Genomic DNA, 21,046 nt, shown 5'->3' with positions numbered 1-21,046 from the left:
TACGCCGCCCTAAGTCAGAGAGGCAAGTACTGTGTTCACAAAGTACTTGCCTCCTAACTTACGGCGGCGTAGCGTAAATGGGGCCGGCGTAAGCGCGCCTAATTCAAATTAGGCTGAGGGGGCGTGTTTTATGTTAATGGAGGGTGATTGACGTTTTTTACGAACGGCGCATGCACCATCCGTGTACATATCCCAGTGTGCATTGCTCCAAAGTACGCCGCAAGGACGTATTGGTTTCGACGTGAACGTAAATTACGTCTAGCCCCATTCACGAGCGACTAATGTAAAATTTTCAAATTTCGACGCGGGAACGACGGCCATACTTAACATTGACTAGTCCAGCTATTTGATGGAATAACTTTACGCCTGAAAACGCCTTACGTAAACGACATATCTTTACTGCGACGGGCGCACGTACGTTCGTGAATAGGCGTATCTAGTCATTTACATATTCTACGCCGAACTCAACGGAAGCGCCACCTAGCGGCCAGCCTAAATATTGCACCCTAAGATACGACGGCGCAGGCTGTCCTATCTTAGATAGGTTTAAGCGTATCTCAGTTTGAGAATACACTTAAACTTAGGACGGCGCAGATTCCGAGTTAGGTCGGCGTATCTAGCTATAAAACTTGTTTTGAACATGAATTGTATAATTTTGGGCAATACCAAAGCCCACAGCTGTGATGTACACCGACAACAGAGATAAGATCTGTAAAGGCTTCACAGCCTGATCTTGGATCGCGATAAAGAGAACATCCCTTAGGAGGATCAATCATGAAGGAAACCTCCATAGACAGAGCAGATTAATGAGTCTTCACAAATGACTGCTAATGAGGTCTTAAAATCCCCGGTGTATCTCTGGAGAGGGAATTAAATGAAGCCAAGCCGCTCCTGATGCCATTATAAATCCGGACACAGCAGATTCCTTAAATATGCCAGAGACTGGCTACAAATAATGATATTTATGAGCAATAATGTGTAGCTACATTGTCAACATTATTGGATTTTTCACGATCAATAGACTCTACAGAAAAAACACTTGTACGTGAATTCTGCATTTCCTGCTGGGTTGACGTGTGGTTAGAGTCAGACAATGTGAAAAACAGGCACAGTTATAATTAACGTTGTAAACATTTAATTAGGTTAAAAATAGAAACCCCCACCCAGATCACCATCCTCCCCCCTCCCCGGTGCAAGGTAAGAAGAGAGGGACACCTGCCACAATGGGGACTCTAGCTATTCCATTCTAATAGAATTGTGTCTTTTGTTTAAATGAACCTGTTTAATGAGACTTGCCCCCCCCCCCAAACCCCAGTCTAAGGTGAGCAGCTCGCCTATAGCGGGAATTATTACAGCCGCTTCAAGTGGCCTCTCATGGGGCCGGGCCCCTAATGGCCTCGGGCCATCGGGCGGTGCCAGAGTGCCCCAGCACTTCACCCTCCCTCCTATATTGTAAGCTCTAACGAGCAGGGCCCTCTGATCCCTCCTGTATTGAATTGTATTGTGACTGTACTGTCTACCCTGAAGAAAAACGCTGCGCAAACAGTTAGCGCCAGGGCCGGCCCTATGATGGGACCGGGTGGTACCAGGCAGCACTTTTAGGGGGGCAGCATATTTTTTGTGCTATAAATATATATATTTTTTAACTTTTTGCTATAATAAATATCCCCAAAATTTTGAAAAATAAACTATTTTCTTCAGTTTAGGCCAATATGTATTCTTCTACATATTTTTGGTACCAAAAAAAAAAAACACACAATTAGCGTACATTGATTAGTTTGCGCAAAAGACATTGTGGCCACCGGCAATTCACAGGTCCCTTTATACTCCTGGATACATGTATAGAGCCATGGCAGGTCCTTTTATACGCCTATATGCATGTATAGAGCCATGGCAGGCCCTCTTTATATATCTATAGAGCCATGACAGGTCCTCTTTCTACTCCTATATACATTTATAGTGCCATGACAGGCCCTCTTTATACATGTATAGAGCCATGACAGGTCCTCTTTATACTCCTTTATACATGTATAGAGCCATGACAGGCCCTCGGTATACTCCTTTATACATGTATAGAGCCATATCAAGTACTCTTTATAGTCCCATATACATTTATAGAGCCATGACAGGTCCTCTTTATACTCCTTTATACAAGTATAGAGCCATGACGGGGCCCCTTTAGTCATCATGATATAAAATAATGAATGTGGGGGCCTTTTGGTTGGCGTGATTTTTTTTCTGGGGGGGCAGCATTTCATTCTTGGTCCCAGGCAGCACAATGTCTTGGGCCGGCACTGGTTAGTGCTATATAAATCCTGTATAATAATAATAATAGTTTTAGTCTCATCTGACCATAACACCTTTTTCCATGTGGCCTCAGAATCTTCAAAGTGGTCAAATGAGACCAAAATGTAATGATTTGGCCTCAACACCAAATGATATGTCTGGCGGAAATCTAATACAGCTCCCCATCCAAATGACACCATTCATACAGTAAAGCATGGAGGTGGTAATATCCTGCTATGGGGTGTTTCTCTGCAGCAAGAACTGGAACCCTCGTCACGATAGAAGGAAAATGGATAGGGCAAAATACCATCAAATTCTTATGGAAAATCTGCTGCCCTCTGCCAGAAAGTTGTCAATGGGAAGAAGGTTTACCTTCCAACATGACAACGACCCAAAGCACACAGCAAAAATGACCACACAGTGGTTGAAGGAGAAAAAGGTAGAGTGTCCTTGCATGGCCTAGTCAAAGCCCAGACCTAAAGAGGAAGTAAACCCTGATGGGTTTTACTTCCTCTTTTGCTACATGAACAGCATAATGGGCTAGTATGCATTGCATATTAGCCCATTATGTGACACTTACCTGCAAAAGAATCCAGCGATGTCCCCACTGCAGGAAGCGTCCATCTTCTGTCTCCTCTCCCTTCCGGGCTGCGGACTCTGGCGCGGACCAGAGCCGCGTGACGTCACTCCCGCTCATGTGCATGAGAGCCGCAATTCACGGCACTTCGTTTTGTTTCTTTCCCGTGCATGCGCCGTTAACATTTGCAGTGGACTACAAGTGAAAAATCTCCTAAACGGCGCACGTTTAGGAGATATTTCCACTACCTATAGGTAAGCCTTATGCTAGGCTTACCTATAGGTAGAAGTAGTCAAAAGCGGTTTACAACCACTTTAAGCACCGTTGAAAATCTGTGGAATGACTTGAAGACTGCAGTCCACAAACGGTCACCATCAAATTCACCCACCTCAGCCCCGGACCATTTCGCTGGCAAAAGACCAGAGCATATTTTGCGATTCGTCACTGCGTCGCTTTGTGGCTCCCAAACAAAATTGACGTCCCTTTGTTTCCCAGAAATAGAGCTTTCTTTTGGTGGTATTTGATCACCTCTGCAGTTTTTATTTTTTGGCGCTATAAACAAAAATAGAGTGACAAAATGCAATATTTTTTACTTTTTGCTATAATAAATTTCCCCCAAAAAATCTATAAAAAAAAACAATTTTTTTCCACAGTTTAGGCCGATATGTAATCTTCTAAAACAAAATTTAACAAAAATATCGCAATAAGCGCAAAATGTATAGCGTCTACAAAATAGGGGATAGTTTTATGGCATTTTTATTATTATTTATTTTTTACTAGTAATGGCGGAGATCAGCGATTTTTATCGTGACTGCGACTTTATGGCGGACACTTTTGATAAATTTTTGGGACTATAAATATGCACTGATTACTGTGAAAATGACACTGGCAGTGAAGGGGTTAACCACTAGGTGGCGCTGAAGGGGTTGTGTCCTAGGGAGTGCTTCTGTTAGGGGGCGTGGCTACAAGTGACACGTCACTGATCGCTGTTCCCGATGAGAGGGAACAGACATTCAGTGACAGTGTCACTAGGCAGAATAAGGAGATGCATGTTTACACCGATATCTTCCTGTTCTGCAGCTCTGTGACCTGATCGCGGGACAATGGCGGACATCGAGTCCACGGGCACGGTCACAGAGCTCGCGGAACGGTCACAGAGCTGGCGGCACGGTGGGAATTTCAAAGTAACGTACATATACGTTACTTTGCCCAGCTGTGCCATTCTGCCGAGGTATATGTACAGGAGCCGGTCGGGAACCGGTTGGTGGGCCAAAAAAAAAAAAAAGCATTGAAAAAAAAAAAAAGTCTTAAAAAAAAAAAAAAAAAGATGCCAATCAGTGCTCACAAATGGGCACTGACTGGCAACATGGGTAGATCAGTGCTGCCCCACAATGTCCATCAGTGCCACCCCACAGTGCCCATCCATGCCCAGTGCCCACCTATCAGTGCCCGTCTGTGCCACCCATAAGTATCCATCAGTGCCACCCATAAGTGCTGCCCATGAGTGCCCATCTGTGCCGCCTATGAGTGCCCAGTGCTGCCCATGAGTGCCCATCAGTGCCGCCCATGTGTGCCCATCAGTGACGCCTATGTGTGCCCATCAGTGCCGCATACCAGCGCCGCCAATCAGTGCCACCTCATCTGTGCCCGTCAGTACTACCTCATCGATGTCCATCAGTGCCATCTCATCGGTGCCCATCAGTGCCGCCATATCAGTGCCCGTAATTGAAAGAGAAAACTTACTTATTTACAAAAAAAATTACAGAAAAAAATAAAAATTTAATTTTTTTTCCAAATTTTCAGTCTTTTTTTAGTTGTTGCGCAAAAAAAATAAAAATCGCAGAGGTGATCAAATACCACCAAAAGAAAGCTCTATTTGTGGGGAAAAAAGGACGCCAATTTTGTTTGGGAGCCACGACGCACGACCGCGCAATTGCCATTCAAAGTGACAGTGCTGAAAGCTGAAAATTGGCTTGGGTGGGAAGGTGCGTAAGTGCCTGTTATGGAAGTGGTTAAAGCAAAAAGGTGGTCCAAAAAGAAATACCGACATAAGGGGGTGATCCTTTTTCCAACTCAGTGATTGCGTTTTTGATTTTGTTTTACATGTTAGTGTTATAGCTTTCACTTGGATGCTATAAGTTGCACTAATAAATACAGCTGGATAATACAAAAACTGTGTCTGTCTTCATTTCAGGCTGCACAGCAACAAAATGTAATTATTTTAAAGGGGGCGATTCTTTTCTATACCCACTGTATATTTACCCCCAAGTCAGTAATGGTTACAGCAGAATGGCATGTGGCTGAACAAAGAAATAATCTATTTCTAGAAGCAGTTTATATTTTTCCCCACTGGCCACTTCATGCTTTAGAATTTATTATTCTAGTTTTGAGGTTTGAAAGTTGTGGTTTCACATACAAGTATCAGACAGTTAGGACTCGTTCCCAGAGGCAGCCAGAGAGTGAGCTTCTCTTTTAAAGGGCAACTCAGAGCTGTACATATGGCGCGGCCACAATACTTTGCATCACAGTAAATGTTAAATGGTACGTTGCATGTAGCGGGCGGTACCACGCGTTGAAGTGAATGGGGCCGCATTGCAACCGCGCGTCAGTGTTTTCGGCAGTGAATAGGCACCACCCTGCCTGTGAAATGACTCATAGTGAATCGCTAGGGTTGCGATGTCCTTATACCACAACTGTTACAGATTGAAGGATGAAAACCACATCATATCACCTACAAAATTAAAGTGATTTTAAACCTAATTTTTTTTTTTAAATTAACAAACATGCAATTTGTCTGCCCTGTGTCACATTGGCGCTCCTGGCTCTTCCACCTTGCCGAGTGCCCCCATAGCAAGCTGCTTGCTATGGCGGCACTCAAGCAGGCTGGCTCCTAAACTGTAATGTGTGTGTCTATTGACACACACAGGACAGCTTGGCCCTGCCCCTCTCCTCGCTAGCTGTGATTGACAGCAGCAGGAGCCACTGTCTGAGCATATGAGGTGGGAGAGAGACACTGCTCTTGTGCACAGCACTGGATCGAAAAATTGGGCTCAGGTACACAACCTTCTAGCTTTACAACCACGTTAAATAATATATTACCTCAACATTTCAAATTACTGATAGATATCTTACCATCTACATGTATTAAAAACATACCCCGTTTTCTTTGTATCGCTTCCTTTGTGTGAAATCCCTGGTGTTTCTGCCAGTTCCTCCGCTTTCCCATTTCAAATTGACCACACCAAGCATGAGAGCACATTCATCCCATTGGTGTCAGTTTTTAGCTGTACAGAAACAGCCTAGCAGTAATCATTGTGTTGTTCCAGCAGGGAAGGCTCCCCTTCCCATCCATGGCTTGCCTATCTATCTATACAATGCCTTGAAAAAGTATTCATACCCCTTGAAATTTTCCACATTTTGTCATGTTACAACCAAAAGTGTAAAATGTATTTTATGTGATAGACCAACACAAAGTGGCACATAATTGTGAAGTGGAAGGAAAATGATAAATGATTTTCAAAATCTTTTACAAATGAATACCGTATTTATCGGCGTATACCGCGCACTTTTTTGCCCTGAAAATCAGGGCAAAATCGTGGGTGCGCGATATACGCCGATACCCGCGCCGAGTTTGAACCACTGCGCCGGCATATACCGAGCGCAGTACACTCGGGTATAGTTGGGCAGGCTCGGCTCCTCTTGCGGTCACGTCCTGGACATACAGGACGTGACCGCGAGAGGAGCCGAGCCTGCCCGACTATACCCGAGTGTACTGCGCTCGGTATATGCCGGCACAGTGGTTCAAACTCAGCGCGGGAAGCGGGGATCGAGCGGGGAGGACACCACGAAGGACGCCGGACCCGACAAAGAGGACACCACCAAAGCCGCAGACGGACCCGACGAGGCCGCCACGCAAGACACCAAAACTGTAAGTACTAAAATGTTTTTTTTTACAGGAATGCGGGTCCACATTAGGGGTGCGCGCTATACCCCGATAAATACGGTATGTAAAAAAGTGTGCTGTTCATTTGTATTCAGCTCCCCTTGAGTCAATACTTTGTAGAACCACCTTTCACTGCAATTACAGCTGCAAGTCTTTTTGGGGGATGTCTCTACCAACTTTGCACATCTAGAGAGTGAAACGTTTGCCCATTCTTCTTTGCAAAATATCTCAAGCTCTGTCAGATTGGATGGAGAGCGTCTGTGAACAGCAGTTTTCAAGTCTTGCCACAGATTCTCAATTGGATTTAGGTTTGGACTTTGACTGGGCCATTCTAACAGATGGATATGGATTGATCTAAACCATTCCATTGTAGCTCTGGCTGTATGTTGAGGGTCTTTGTCCTGCTGAAAAGTGAACCTCCGCCCCAGTCTCAAGTCTTTTGCAGACTCTAACAGGTTTTCTTCTAAGATTTCCCTGTATTTGGCTCCATCCATCTTCTCACCAACTATGACCAGCTTCACTGTCCCTGCTGAAAAAAAGCATCCCCACAACATGAAGCTGCCACCACCATGTTTCAAGGTTTGGATGGAGTGTTCAGAGTGATGTGCAGTGTTTTGACTCGTACACACGATTGAAATTTCCGACCGTGTGTATGCCCATCAGAGTTTTTCCATCGGATATTCCGAGGAATTCCATCTGAGTTTACATAGACAACATGATCTCTTTTCCTCTGATGGAATTCCGATGCAAGTTTGGTCAGGCAAAAGCCAGATCGTGTGTACAGGCAGGGCTGGACTGGGCTCAAGCCCATGGGCCCCTCCCAATAGGGGGCCCCTGCCTGTTAAAGTCTCCTTATTTTTTTCTTCTTCTTGTATTTCGTGCTGCAATGTTTGATTATTTCTCCACCGCATGCGCTTCCCGTCCACTGAGTCACGGCACGCTCTGTGTGTGCCGTTCCCAATTTCAACATTATGATGTGTCTGAGAGTTCCGCTCTTAGCGGCACAGCTTAGCAGACACGCGAGACATGGCAGTCATTCTCAGCTTCCTCGCTTGGTTGCCGTAGTAACGTCGGTCAAGAAAGAGGCTGGGTAAACATACAATCGCGCATGCACGATATTTCAGCAAGGGGAAGCAAGGAAGGGCGGAAGTGATTTCCACAGGGGACTAGAGAACAATACATACATAAGATGGTGCACGCGCAGCCTAATCCCGGAAGTAGAATTTTTTAAAAATGACTTAAACACAGTTGGGTAGATTCAGGTAGGGGCGCGCAAAACTAGGTCGGCGTAGCCTAGCGTGTTTACACTACGTCGCCTTAAGTAAGAGAGGCAACTACATGATTCTCAAGCCACTTACCTCCTTACTTAGGGCGGCGTAGTGTAAACACGGCGGGCGTAAGGGCGCCTAATTCAAATGGGTTGGAGGGGGGGCGTGTTGTATGGTAATGAGGCTTGACCTCACGTTTTTGACGTTTTTTGTTACTGCGCATGCGCCGGGCGCCTACATTTCCCAGTGCGCATTGCGGCTAAGTACGCCGTATGGGCCTATTGATTTTGACGTGGACGTAAATCCAGATTCACGGACGACTTACGCAAACGACGTAAAAAATTCGAACCTCGCGGCGGGAACGGCGGCCATACTTTAACATTGTTATTCCACCTCATAGGTGGAATAACTTTAGGCCGCCTAAGGCCTTACGGAAACGGCGTAAAGCGACTGCGGCGGCCAGGCGTACGTTCGGGAATCGACGTAGAAACTCATTTACATATTCTACGCTGGCCGCAATGGAAGCGCCACCTAGCGGCCATCCAAAAAATTGCAATCTAAGATAGGACGGCGCAAGCCGTCCTATCTTAGATATGTTTAAGCGTATCTCTGTTTTAGCATACGCTTAAACATAGGTCGGCGTAGATTCTGAGTTAGGTCGACTTATCTACTGATAAGCCGGCCTAACTCTTTGTGAATCTGCCTAACTCTTTGTGAATCTACCTAAGTAAGTAAGAATCGTTTTTACATATGTTAGACTGGCAATATTGTAAATAATGTTACACGTTACATGGCATGAAAAGCCCGATATGAAGTGCTGAGTTTACTTCCTCTTTAATTTTTAATTTAAAGTTTGTTGATTGGTCTAGCATTTTTACCTGGCCCTGCCCTGTAATGAAAAATGTAATTGAATTAGCTAAATTAAATGTCAGTGATCTTGAGGTTTGCTGACTGATTATTGTTATTTGCAGTTACGTAGTGCCTCGTTTACTGCCGTAATGTAATGGCGGACAAACGGTATCAGAGTGGCGCGCTTAAAAGAAAACTTTTTGGGCGCGAAAAAGGTCCTGTGGGGGCCCGAAAGTAACTCAAGCACAGGGGCCCCCACCACCCTAAGTCCTGGCCTGTGTACAGGGCATTCGTTTTGCTTTTAGGCCAAAAAGTTCGATTTTGGTCTCATCTGACCAGAGCACCGCCTTCCACATGTTTGCTGTGTCCCCCACATGGCTTCTCACAAACTGCAAACATGACTTCTTATGGCTTTCTTTCAACAGTGGCTTTCTTCTTGCCAATCTTCCATAAAGGCCAGATTTGTGGAGTGCATGACTAATAGTTGTCCTGTGGACAGATTCTCCCACCTGAGCTGTGGATCTCTGCAGCTCCTCCAGAGTTACCATAGGCCTCTTGGCTGCTTCTCTAATTAATGCTCTTCTTGCCCAGCCATGTCTTGATGGGTTTGCAGTTGTGTCATACTATTTCCATTTTCGGATGATGGATTGTGCTCCGTGAGATGTTCATACTTGGGACATTTTTTTATAACCTAACCCTGCTAGAAACTTCTCCACAACTTTATCCCTGACCTGTCTGGTGTGTTCCTTGGCCTTCATGATGCCGTTTTTCACTAAGGTTCTCTAACAAACCTCTGAGGGCTTCACAGAACAGCTGTATTCATACTGAGATGAAATTACACACAGGTGGACACTATTTACTAACTAGGTGACTTCTGAAGGCACTTGGTTCCACTAGATTTTAGTTAGGGGTATCAGAATAAAGGGGGCTGAATACAAATACACGCCACACTTTTCAGATATTTATTTGGAAAAAACATTTATCATTTTACTTCCACTTCACAATTATGTGCCACTTGGTGTTGGTCTATCACATAAAATCTCAATAAAACACATTTATATTTTTGTTCGAAACATTACAAAAAGGTTAAAAATTACAAGGGGTATGAATACTTTTTCAAGGCACTGCATCAGCCTTTCTCAGCCTTTTTACCCCAGAGGAACCCTTGGGGTCCCATTGAAACTTTGAAGCGATTTATGGCAATTGTCACAGCTTTGCCATTGTTTTTAATTGACTAGATCAGAGTACATGTGATCAGCACAGGGCCAATCAACACTGTCCAGACAGAGGGTCAGGAGTCATGCAGCCTCATAGGACTATCAGAGGAGAATGAAAACTCCTCCTGCAAGCTTTAACCAGACACTGATAGAAGTCACAAGACTGCTATATATACTGCTGATGAGAAAGGGTATTTAGCAGTTATATTTACTACAATAATTGCATTTCCATGTTCTGTGTATTGTGGGACATAGTGAATGCAGGGTCCTAGGTTTAGCAACACATTCATTCTTGGGGAAATTCTGCAGTATGACACCCTGTGCGTTCCTCTACGGTTCACATGCGATCCGAGTGCAGTGCCATTTCAGCCCATTTATTTGAATAAAATAAATAAAACCGAGACAACTACAGACATTGGTGGTTCACACGGGAGCAACAGGTCAAATCGCATGACAAGTCGCACCCCATTATCGGCAATGGCACTTTAAATGTAAATTGGTGCGACGCCAACTTTGAGGTGCTGCATCGATTTGAAAAGTACCGTATATACTCGAGTATAAGCCGACCCGAATATAGGGCGAGGCACCTAATTTTACCACAAAAAAAAAATGGGAAAACGTATTGACTCGAGTATAAGCCTAGGATGAGAATGCAGCAGCTACTGTAAGCGGAAAAGAGGGTCAACAATGCCCATTTGCACGCCTCATTGTGCTCATTTGCACGCCTCACTGTACTCATTACAGCCTCACTGTGCCCATTGCAACCTCACTGTGCCCATTACAACGTACCAGAAATTCTTGACAGGCTGCGCTGCGGGCGTCCATTTTTTAAAACTCGCGGCTTCCTCCTGGTCCCGTCCCGTGATAGGCGTTTGACACCGTGTTCAGCGTTCCGCCTATCACAGACGTTCTTTCATCCTCGGACAAGAGAAGGTCCGTGATTGGCGGAACACTGAACACAGTGGGCCAGATTCAGATAGATATACGACGGCATATCTCCTGATACGCCGTCGTATCTTTAATTTCCGTCGGTCGGATCTATGCGCCTGATTCATAGAATCAGGTTCCGCATAGATCTCCCTAAGATCCGACAGGTGTAAGTGACTTACACCGTCGGATCTTAGGCTGCAATTTCACGCTGGCCGCTAGGTGGCGCTGCCATTTGTATACGCAAGGAATATACAAATGAGGAGTTACGCCGTTTTAGAAACGAACGACCGCCCAACGCTTTTTTTTTTTACGTCCGGCTTTTTCCGGCGTATAGTTACCCCTGCTATATGCGGCGTATCCTATGTTAAGTATGGTCGTCGTTCCCGGGTCGAATTTTGAATTTTTTACGTTGTTTGCGCAAGTCGTTCGCGAATACGGATGGACGTAATTTACGTTCACGTCGAAACCAATGACGTCCTAGTGACGTAATTTAGAGCAATGCAAGCTGGGAAATTTAGCGGACGGCGCATGCGCAGTTCGTTCGGCGCGGGGACGCGCCTGATTTAAATGTTACACACCCCCTAGCCGTGGAATTTGAATTCCGCCGGAAGAGATAAACGATACGCCGCCGCAACTTTTGAGGCAAGTGCTTTCTGAATAAAGCACTTGCCTCAAAAACTTGCGCCGGCGTAAAGTAAATCAGATGAAGCTGCGAGTTTTAAAAAATGGACGCCCAAGGTACACCAACTCGAGTATAAGCCGAGAGGGGTATTCTCAGCCTTAAAAAAAGGGCTGAAAAACTCGGCTTATACTCGAGTATATACGGTAGTTCCTGCACTACTTCTGGCGATTTCAGGTGTGACTTCCAAACTGAAAAGCAGCTTTGATATTGTGCGATTTCAGACAAAGTCGCACAATTTCAAAGCTGCATTCAACGTGAACGAGGGCTAAAAGGTATTTCGAAATTTCTGACTTACCCAAAAGGATCACCAACCACCAGGAAGGCTATGTCACTAACAGCAGCATCTCTGAGGATTTCATCCGCATCTTGTTCTACAGTTTCCCTGTCAGCAAGGATCAGCTCACGGCCATAATATTCCTCCTAAAGAAATTGAGCAGATAAACATTCATTTTTGGATTATTTTAAAGATGAAATCTCTTCTAATGTACCCCGGTTTTCAGTAGATATTAAAAAAAAAAATTGGTGCAGCTCTGTAAAACAAGCCTTCATTTGAGTGTTTTACCTGTAGGCCGCTTGGGTCTCCTCAGAAGCCTGGCAAAAAAAACTCCTAGTTACCAACCCCCCCTCCTTCCTTGTTGATAGGTTGTGAAAACGTATATAAGCAAAGGAAAAACCTTTTTTTGGACAGAGTGGAGAAAGAGAGAGAAGCCCAGTCAGATTTTTATTACCATCTGTGCCCTCATTAGCCCTCGTTCACATTGAACGAGGCTTTAAAATCACACGATTTCCAAGTCGCATTTTAGTGCGACTTCGGGTGTGATTTGAAGGATATCTGTGCAGGTTCATGCACCGGGATCTATAGAAGTCGCACCCGAAATCACCAAAAGTAGTGCAGGAACTATGGGCCAAATCCAGAGAGAGAGTACGCCGGCGTATCTACTGATACGCCGGCGTACTTTCAAATTACCCGCGTCGTATCTTTAGTTTGAATCCTCAAACCAAGAAACGATGGCATCTCAGTTCGATCAGACAGGCGTACGGCTTCGTACGCCTTCGGATCGTAGATGCAATACTTCGGCGTCCGCTGGGTGGAGTTCACGTCGTTTTCCACGTCGGGTAAGCAAATGAGCTTTTTTCGACGATTCACAAACGTACGCGCGGCCGTCGCTTTCTCTTACGTCGTCTCTAATCGGCTTTTTCCGACGTATAGTTAAAGCTGCTATTTTGCGGCGTATAGTTAGACTTGCCATGTTAAGTATGGCCGTCGTTCCCGCGTCGAAATTTGAATTTTTTAAAAAAAAAAAAATCGTAAGTCGTCCGTGAATAGGGATGGACGTAAGTCACGTCGAAGTTCAAAAAATAACGTCGTTGCGACGTCATTTCGCGCAAAGCACGGCAGGAAATTTCAAAACGGAGCATGCGCAGTTCAATCAGGGCGGGGACGCGCTTCATTTAAATGAATCACGCCCCCTAATCGCCGATTTGAATTCCGCCGCCAGAAATACACTACGCCGCCGTAACTTACGGTCGCGAAATCTTCCTGGATTTGACTTAAAGCCAGGTAAGATACGGCAACGTAGCGTATCTCTGATACGCTGCGCCGATCCATTTCTATGTGGATCTGGCCCAATGTTTGCAAATTGGTGCGGCGCCCCAAAAGTTCAGATTGAAACGGTGCCATTGCCAACAATAGGCTGCAACTTGACAAATCGCTCCATTGTGAACAAAGGCTTGGAGAAATTCACCCTCTCTATTAGTCCCGTTTACCATTTTCACCAAAGAGTAAATACCAAATTGGGGTTGTCACGAGAATAGTAGTAGCAGGAAATCTTCCAATGGGGACAACTAGTGATGAGCTCCGATGTATTTGGATTAGCATCCAATCCCGCATGTGTGATCTCAGCAGGGGGCTGTGACCTGTACGAACCAAACATCTGTAGCCGGGGCATTACCCACCCCTCATAACTACAAGGGCGTGTAGCTATGGGATGGGGAACACCCTGGGTGGCCTCAAAAAAGTGAATCCAGATCCTAGTCCGACTATGCCCAAGCTCATCACTAGTGACAACCAGGGATTCCCCCACTTTGTAAGGACAGCTTCTCACTTCCTGTTCTGACTATGAAACAGGAAGTGAGGGGAAATCACCCTAATGGGACACAGATGGCAAATAAAACCCACTAACAGGGGGTATAGCGATGTCTGCTGGCCACCCACGATCGATCGTCAGAGAGCCAGAACGGGGACAAACAGATCCCTGTTCTGACAGGGGAGTAGAAAGAGATTGTCTGTTCCTAGTGATCAGGAATAAGGATGAGCTCTGGCGTGTTCGCATAGAACACGTGCAGAGCCCGCCAGGAAGTGTGCACGGCGCTGCGCTAATAACAGCCAGGGAGACATTTCACAATCCCTGCAGCCGAGCATCAGGACAATGTCTCCCTGGCTGTGATTAGCGCAGCGCTGTGCACACTTCCTGGCGGGCTCTGCACATGTTCTATGCGAACAAGCCAGATCTCATCCTTAATCAGGAACAACGATCTCTCGCCTCCTCCAGTCAGTCCCCCTCCCCTACAGTTAGAAACACATGGAGGGTACACTTAACCCCTTGATCACCACTAGTGTTAACCCCTTCCCTGCTAGTGTCAATTACACAGTTATAAGTTCATTTTTATAGCACTGATCGCTACATAAATGTCAATGGTCCCAAAATAGTGTCCGATTTGTCTGCCGCAATGTCACAGTCCTGATAAAAAAAAAAAATGTGTCTATACATATATACCGTATTTATCGGCGTATACCGCGCACTATTTTGCCCTGAAAATCATCTTCGGGCAGTCTCGGCGCTTCTCGTGCGGACGTCCAGGACGTCAGCGCGAGAGTTGCCGAGCCTGCCCGACGATACACGAGTGTACTGCGCTCGTTATATGTCGGCGCAGTATTCAAACTCGGCGCGGGAAACGAGCGGGGAGGACGCCGGACCCGACGAAGAGGACACCCGAAGCCGCAGACGGACCCCGGACCCGACGAAGAGGACCCCCGGAAGCCGCAGACGGACCCCGGATGGATGCCGCGCAAGACACAAAAAAAAACATTTTTTCCACAGGATTCGGGGCAACTTTAGGGGTGCGCGGTATACCGCGATAAATACGGTATATATATATATATATAAAAATATTCGCTGGTCACTGCCATTACTAGTAAAAAAAAAAAATAATAATAAAAATGGCATAACGCTTATTGCGATGTTTATTTTAACCAGAAATATGTAGAATACATTTTGACCTAAACTGAGGAAGATTTTTTTTTTTTTTCTTTTTTATATATATATATTTTTTGGGGAATATTTATTATAGCAAAAAAAATAAATTATATTTATATTTTTTTCAAAATTGTTGATTTTTTGTTTATAGCGCAAAAAATAAAAACCGCAGAGGTGATCAAATACCACCAAAAGAAAGCTCTATTTGTGGGAAAAATGGACATCAATTTTGTTTGGGTACAGCGTCGCACGAACGCGCAATTGTCAGTTAAAGCGACGCAGTGCCGTATCGCAAAAAATGGCCTGGTCAGGAGGCAGGCAAATCCTTCCGGTCCTTAAGTGGTTAAGAGCATATCCACCCAGGGCAATGAATTATTGGATAAATACTATATATTACAGATCACCCCCCCATACAGAAGTGATGCTCAGAGGTCGGTCAGTACTCTATCTATCCTCCATTAGAAACACAACGATCAGTAATAGAGAGAAGAGCAGAGAATGGCTCCTACCAGGTTCTCCTTGCCCACGGTGAGTATGGAGGTGTATGCCTCCAGGTAGACCCGGGCACAGTTCCTGATCACCTCCAGGCCCCTGACTGTCACATCCTTGGCATCCCCCAGACCTAACCCAATGAGGTACAGCATAGTCCTCCCGGCTGTAGAAGGATAGCAGCGATAGATGGCACACCCGGGAGATGACCCTGTACATTAGCTGGCATAAATTTGTCCCCACGCTGACAGTTACGGGACGACGCTACTATACGGCTGCGGTAAACAACACCCTTTGACCCCCGTACTGTAAACTTGGCCATATTAACTACTGGCCATTTCTAGGCAGCTTTACGGCGGCCGCCATCTTTACTGCTGCTACTGCGACGTCGGCTGTGTGATCGCGGGCGGCCATGTTTGTTGAGGGCAAGGCTTTGCATAGTAGTAGTAGTAGTCTGCCGACAAGATCACCCTCTAAGGAGTCTAAGGTAAGAGATTCATGGAACGCTATGGTATTGTACTTGGTGTTATAACTATGTTTGTTGGGTGTGAAAAAAAGTTTTCTAACTTGTATTTAAAACTTTACACAGGTAATGGACATGGAAGTCCCTGTATACCCCACTGTGCCACTCTCCAATGGGCAGAAGATCCCAGTCCTGGGTTTGGGTAAGTCTTGTGTTAAAGCCGACTTTCTCTCAGTAGATGAACCGGGCGCTATCGCACTCCTCGCCTCCTGCGCAATGTAAAAATCCTTATTTGTCTTTGTTTTTCCTTTTTTTAAGTCCACCTTGCCCCTGGCCGCCATTTTTGCCTTCTGGGATATGAACGTGTCCCAGGAGGCTTCGGGTTCCATAGAGCGGCTGGAGGAGGGTGGACCCGGTGGCACAACAAATAATTATAATATCAGAAATTTTGCTTTGTCAAAATAAATACGAGGGGGATCTAGTGGGGGTGGTAAAACCATGCAGTTGAGGCTTGGTTTTATGATGCCCCACATGAACATAGCCATGCAGCCACTCAGGTCTGTACACATGCTGCGGCTGTGATGCTGTGCTTCACCGCCATTGGAAAAACGGTAAAGTGTTTGTTAAACCAACATTTCAAATCCTTGATCTGTCCTTGTACTTGGAGTAAAATGTTCCCTGTTCCCTTTGTATTGCTACTTTTGTGTGAAATATCTGGTAAACCTGCTAGTCCCTCTGCTTTTCTTTTTCAAACTGACCACACTAGGTATGAAAGCACATCCATCTCAGAGTGGTCAGTTTTCTGCCTGTCCTCCAATGATCAGACTTGTGCTGACCGGCCCCCCCTGCACAGCCATTCACTGGGATGATCAGTGAACTGCTGTTTCTCTCCCTCCTACAGACAACCCCCCTTCAACCCCGCGCAGAGGTGATTTAGTTTGCAAGTGCCGCGCTATATAAGTTTTTCATTCACTCAATTATTCATTCATAGTCTCTACCCACACCTATCTGAGTGCCTTATGTAGCTGAGAACACAAATATTTTGCCTTGCCTTTCTTTTTTTTAAACTGAATGGTATTAACAGTGCTGAACGCGACCCATGGAAGTCTGTGGTGCTGCGCTGCAACCGCCGCAATGCGTGATTGCAGCATGACATGGAAGAACTTACAGTTAAATCAGGCTGTGGGGAGGTGACAAATCACCTCCTCACTGCCAGTCAATTACATTTGAAAAGGGACCCACCACAGGTTTCTTTTCAGAGGGGGGGATAAGGGCTGCTTTACATTTGATCAAGTCCTAAAAAAATGTTTTCCCTTCCTTTGGAGAGATTTCCTGTCACTTTGCCGAGGAAGTGAAGGTACACCGCATGCCAAATTAGAGCAATGGCACGTCCAATTCGGTGCGCTGCACCAATTCCCAAAAGTAGTTTCTGCACTACTGTTGGTGACTTCGGGGGCGATTTCAATAGACATCTGTGCATGAACCCGCACAGATGTCTCTCAAATCGCCCCCGAAGTGGCACTGAAATGCCGGTTTGAACACATGCGGGTTCAGCTGAACTTGCGCGATTTCAAACCTGCCCTCAGTGTAAACGTGGGCTCTAAGGGCCCTTTCACACGGGCGGATCAGTAATGATCAGCCTCCGTGTGTCCGTACAGCTCAGCGGGGATCCTCCGTAAAATCCCAGCTGAGCTGGCAGCTGACAGGACGGTCTCCGCAGACTGTGCAGGGACCGCCCTGTCTTTCCTCCGCTCTCCCCTATGGGGGATCGGATGAACACGGACCGTATGTCCGTGTTCATCCGATCCGGCAGACGGAAGAAAAATAGGATTTTCTTCCGTCCGCAAATGCGGATCATTGCGGAGGCGGACAAATTACCGTTGTCAGCAGATGGTCATCCGCTGACACGTATGTCATCCGCTGACACGTTTTCATCCGCAACAAACGGATGAAAATGCGGACATACGGTCCGTACGTGTGAAAGGGCCCTTAGTGGTTGTAAACCCTTACATATACCCAGTCAAGTGACTATCCTCAGACGATACACAGCAATGAAACAAATATTCCTACATAATTCCTACATAAATCTTTCCCCTACATCCATTCAAAGTGCAGAATTTACACAGGATCTCTCGGCTCTAAAAAGCAGGGGGCGGGGAGCTGAATTTACATCAGTGAGGAGAGTCCTGAGAGCTGATTGGAGGGAAGAGACCCACCACCCTTCATACAACACACAGGAACAGAGCTGAGGCTGTCAATCAGACCTACCCTTTTTTCTCTTGGTGTCAGGAAAACTCGCCAGAAGTGATTCATGCTGATAGAAGAGGAACAAAGCAGTAGTGTTGCTCACGAATATTCGCATTGCGAATATTCGACTCGAATATAGCATATTCGAGAAATCGCGCTATATTTCGAAATTCGCGGTGAATATTCGCAATTCCGAATATTCGATTTTTTACAATTTTTTTTTTGAATCAGATCACATCCTAGATATCTCCATCGACGTCTAAAAGCATTGCTGGTATCATTAGAGACCCTGGGCCGAGTAGCTGAAGCGTTCATTGAATTTTCCAGAAAGATCGCAATGCGATTATTCGGCAAACGCAATATCGCGCGATTATTTTCCTCGCCCCGATCTTCCGCATCAGAGCGATTTTTACAGTTTCATTTTTAAAACAGATCACATCCTAGTGATCTCCATAGACGTCTGAAAGCATTGCTGGTATGATTAGAGCCATTGGGCCGAGTAGCTGAAGCGATCATTTTATATTGCCGAATATTCGCAATGCGAATATTCGGCAATAGGAATATTGCGCGATTATTTGCTCCGCCCTTTTGCATCAGAGCCAATCAGAGTTCTCCTTCCACACTCGTCACAGGTTAGCAACCAATAGGAACCTGCCTGCATGGACATTATATAAGCTCACTCCCAGCACCATTTCATTGCAGATTCAGAAGCTGGCTATAGAGTGTGGAGGCTGTTTCTGTGTTCCTGGTTTCCTGTGTCTTTGTTCTTGATTGATTTAGATCATCACCAGCATTGCTATTTAGTGATTCCAGTGGATCTTTTCCAGTATATCAACTGCTTTTTTCAAAGCAATAGACCCAAGAGCTTTTTTCAAAGCTACGTTTTGTGCTGTTTTGTGCTGTTTTTTTCATTTGTGTTACTGTTTGATCCTGCAATCCTCCCTGTTCAGTTATATTTGCAAGAGATTTCAGAACACGTTTTGCTGAGCTTTATAAAAGAGCTTTTCTAAAAGCTAAGTTTTGTTCATCTTGTGTTACTGTCAGATCTTGCAGGTTCGCTGTTCAGTGATATTTGATAGGCATCTCAGTTCAAATTTTGTTTAGTTTTCCCTAAAGAGCTTTTATAAAAGCTAAGTTTTGTGTTCAGTTTAGTTAAATTTTGTGTAGTAAGTGTACACACTGTTAGTGTACATTTATTTCATCTAGCTTAGCTTAGTGTGTGTTTAGTGTCTGTGTTTTGTGTTTAAAAAAAAAAAAAAAGTTAGTGTTTGTTTAGTGCTTTTTTTTTTTTTCTTTAATTTTGTAGTCCTTGTCTGGTGTACTACTTTTCTTATAGTTTAGTAGCTGTCTGTGTACGTCTTTGTCTGCGTGCCTGTCTTGTAAAAAAAACACAAAAACACATTTTGTTCACATTTTCCCCCCCAATAAAGTTTAACCCCCCCACACACATATCAGCAATTATGAGCGGCATCCGTGGCCGTGGCAGTAGGGGTAGGGGAGTTACTCCCAGTGCTGGATCGCTGCCAGCACGGGGTACCTCTCGTGCCCCTACTAGTGGTAGAGGATCGGGTGCAAGGGGAGTACGCCTGATCCGGGAGTTCTTCCCATCGGGCAGCCGCCCGATATTGCCATCTCAGGCTCAAGTAGTGGTGGACTACATGGGGCACAGCAGTGCCACTGAGTCGTCGGTCCCGACTCACAGTAGTACCACCATTACACCGTTGCCTGTACTACCCCCCCCCAGCCCCCAAGAGTCCAGCATCTTACTGTTCGACAGCGACAGTGATAGGGATCTCTTGGGGGAGGCCATGCATCAGGCAGACCTCCAGCTCTGTCCTGATGGTCAGGACCTTTTTGAAGGGATGGATGAGGAGGATGGGATACCTGCTGGCAGTATCCCAGAGACATCCCTTCAAACTGGTGCTGCTGTTTTGGTGCAGGAAACAGCAGCACCTAGTCAGACCCAGGCGTGGGTGAGGGGACAGCGGAGCCAGGCTAGAGGCTCCATGTCACGTGGTTCCCTCAGACCAACACATCTCAGCCCTTGGTCTGACATCTCTGGGGGCGAAGAGGGTGACCCATCATGGTTGCCATCTGACGCGTCGGCTCACTACGTCAGTGACGACGGGGAAGGTAGGCACCCTGGTGAAACGGTGCGCCAGGTCACCACCAGGGAGACCATCGTCAGGGTCTCCACTGGTGATGGCAGCAGGAGGTGTCAGGAGGAGGAGCAGCAGCAGCAGCAGCAGCAGGCAGCTCCACCTGTGCGCACCGAATCCCAGCAGGTGCAAGTAAGCGTCACCCCATCTGACAGGAGGGCGGTGCTGAAGTCACCTGTCTGGAATTTCTTTACCCTGGTGGCAGACAACCCTACCGTGGCCATCTGCCGGATTTGTAAAGTGAGGGTGAAGAGAGGGAAGTGTTTGGCTCGGGTGGGTACCACAGCCCTGAACCAGCACCTGAGGATAAACCACTGGGCGTTGTATGAGGAGATGAAGCGTGGTGGTGGTAGCAGCGCCACCACCACAAGTGAGCAGGGTACAGCAGCCCCTGCCACATCTTCATCTGTTTCCAGCAGGTCATGCCCCCCCGCTCCCTCTAGTAGAGGTACTGGTACCGGCAGCCAGACCTCTACTTCCACAGCACCCTCCACGTCTGTGTCCCGCACTGCCGTCCGGCGCCAGGCGTCGATTTCAGACGCCTTTGACCGCACCACTCCCTTCCCCCCTGGAGACCGACGTGTGCGTTCCCTCAATGGGCTCCTGGCAAGGGTTATTGCCCAACATCTGCTGCCCTTCAACATAGTTGACAGCAACCCCTTCAGGCAGATGTTGGAGC

General features: G+C 46.1%; 2 protein-coding genes across 6 annotated transcripts in view; one reads left to right on the top strand and one right to left on the bottom strand.

Annotated features, from left to right (window-relative positions):
- The window catches only part of DPH5 (diphthamide biosynthesis 5), a 70,483-nt gene extending 54,715 nt beyond the window's left edge, over window positions 1–15,768 (bottom strand). Inside the window, exons 1-2 of the mRNA XM_040359929.1 lie at window positions 15,519–15,768; window positions 12,048–12,172 (exon numbers count right to left, since the gene is read on the bottom strand). Of these exons, the coding sequence (XP_040215863.1) occupies window positions 12,048–12,172; window positions 15,519–15,653 (260 nt within the window). The 5' untranslated portion in view covers window positions 15,654–15,768. The remainder of the gene's footprint in view (window positions 1–12,047; window positions 12,173–15,518) is intronic.
- Window positions 15,769–15,879: 111 nt separating this feature from the next.
- The window catches only part of LOC120945616 (glyoxal reductase-like), a 206,597-nt gene continuing 201,430 nt past the window's right edge, over window positions 15,880–21,046 (top strand). For 4 of the 5 annotated variants that reach the window (XM_040359927.1, XM_040359923.1, XM_040359928.1 and 1 more), the window contains exons 1-2: window positions 15,896–16,009; window positions 16,088–16,163. In XM_040359927.1, the coding sequence (XP_040215861.1) occupies window positions 15,911–16,009; window positions 16,088–16,163 (175 nt within the window). In that variant the 5' untranslated portion in view covers window positions 15,896–15,910. Of the gene's footprint in view, window positions 16,010–16,087; window positions 16,164–21,046 lie in introns of all 5 variants that reach the window. The other variant, XM_040359926.1, reaches the window with a different exon arrangement.

Source organism: Rana temporaria, chromosome 7, assembly GCF_905171775.1.
Source record: "Rana temporaria chromosome 7, aRanTem1.1, whole genome shotgun sequence".
Taxonomy (NCBI): Eukaryota; Metazoa; Chordata; class Amphibia; order Anura; family Ranidae; genus Rana; species Rana temporaria.
The sequence above is the reverse complement of the archived record's forward strand: the minus strand, read 5'-3'. Positions and strand labels throughout refer to the sequence as shown.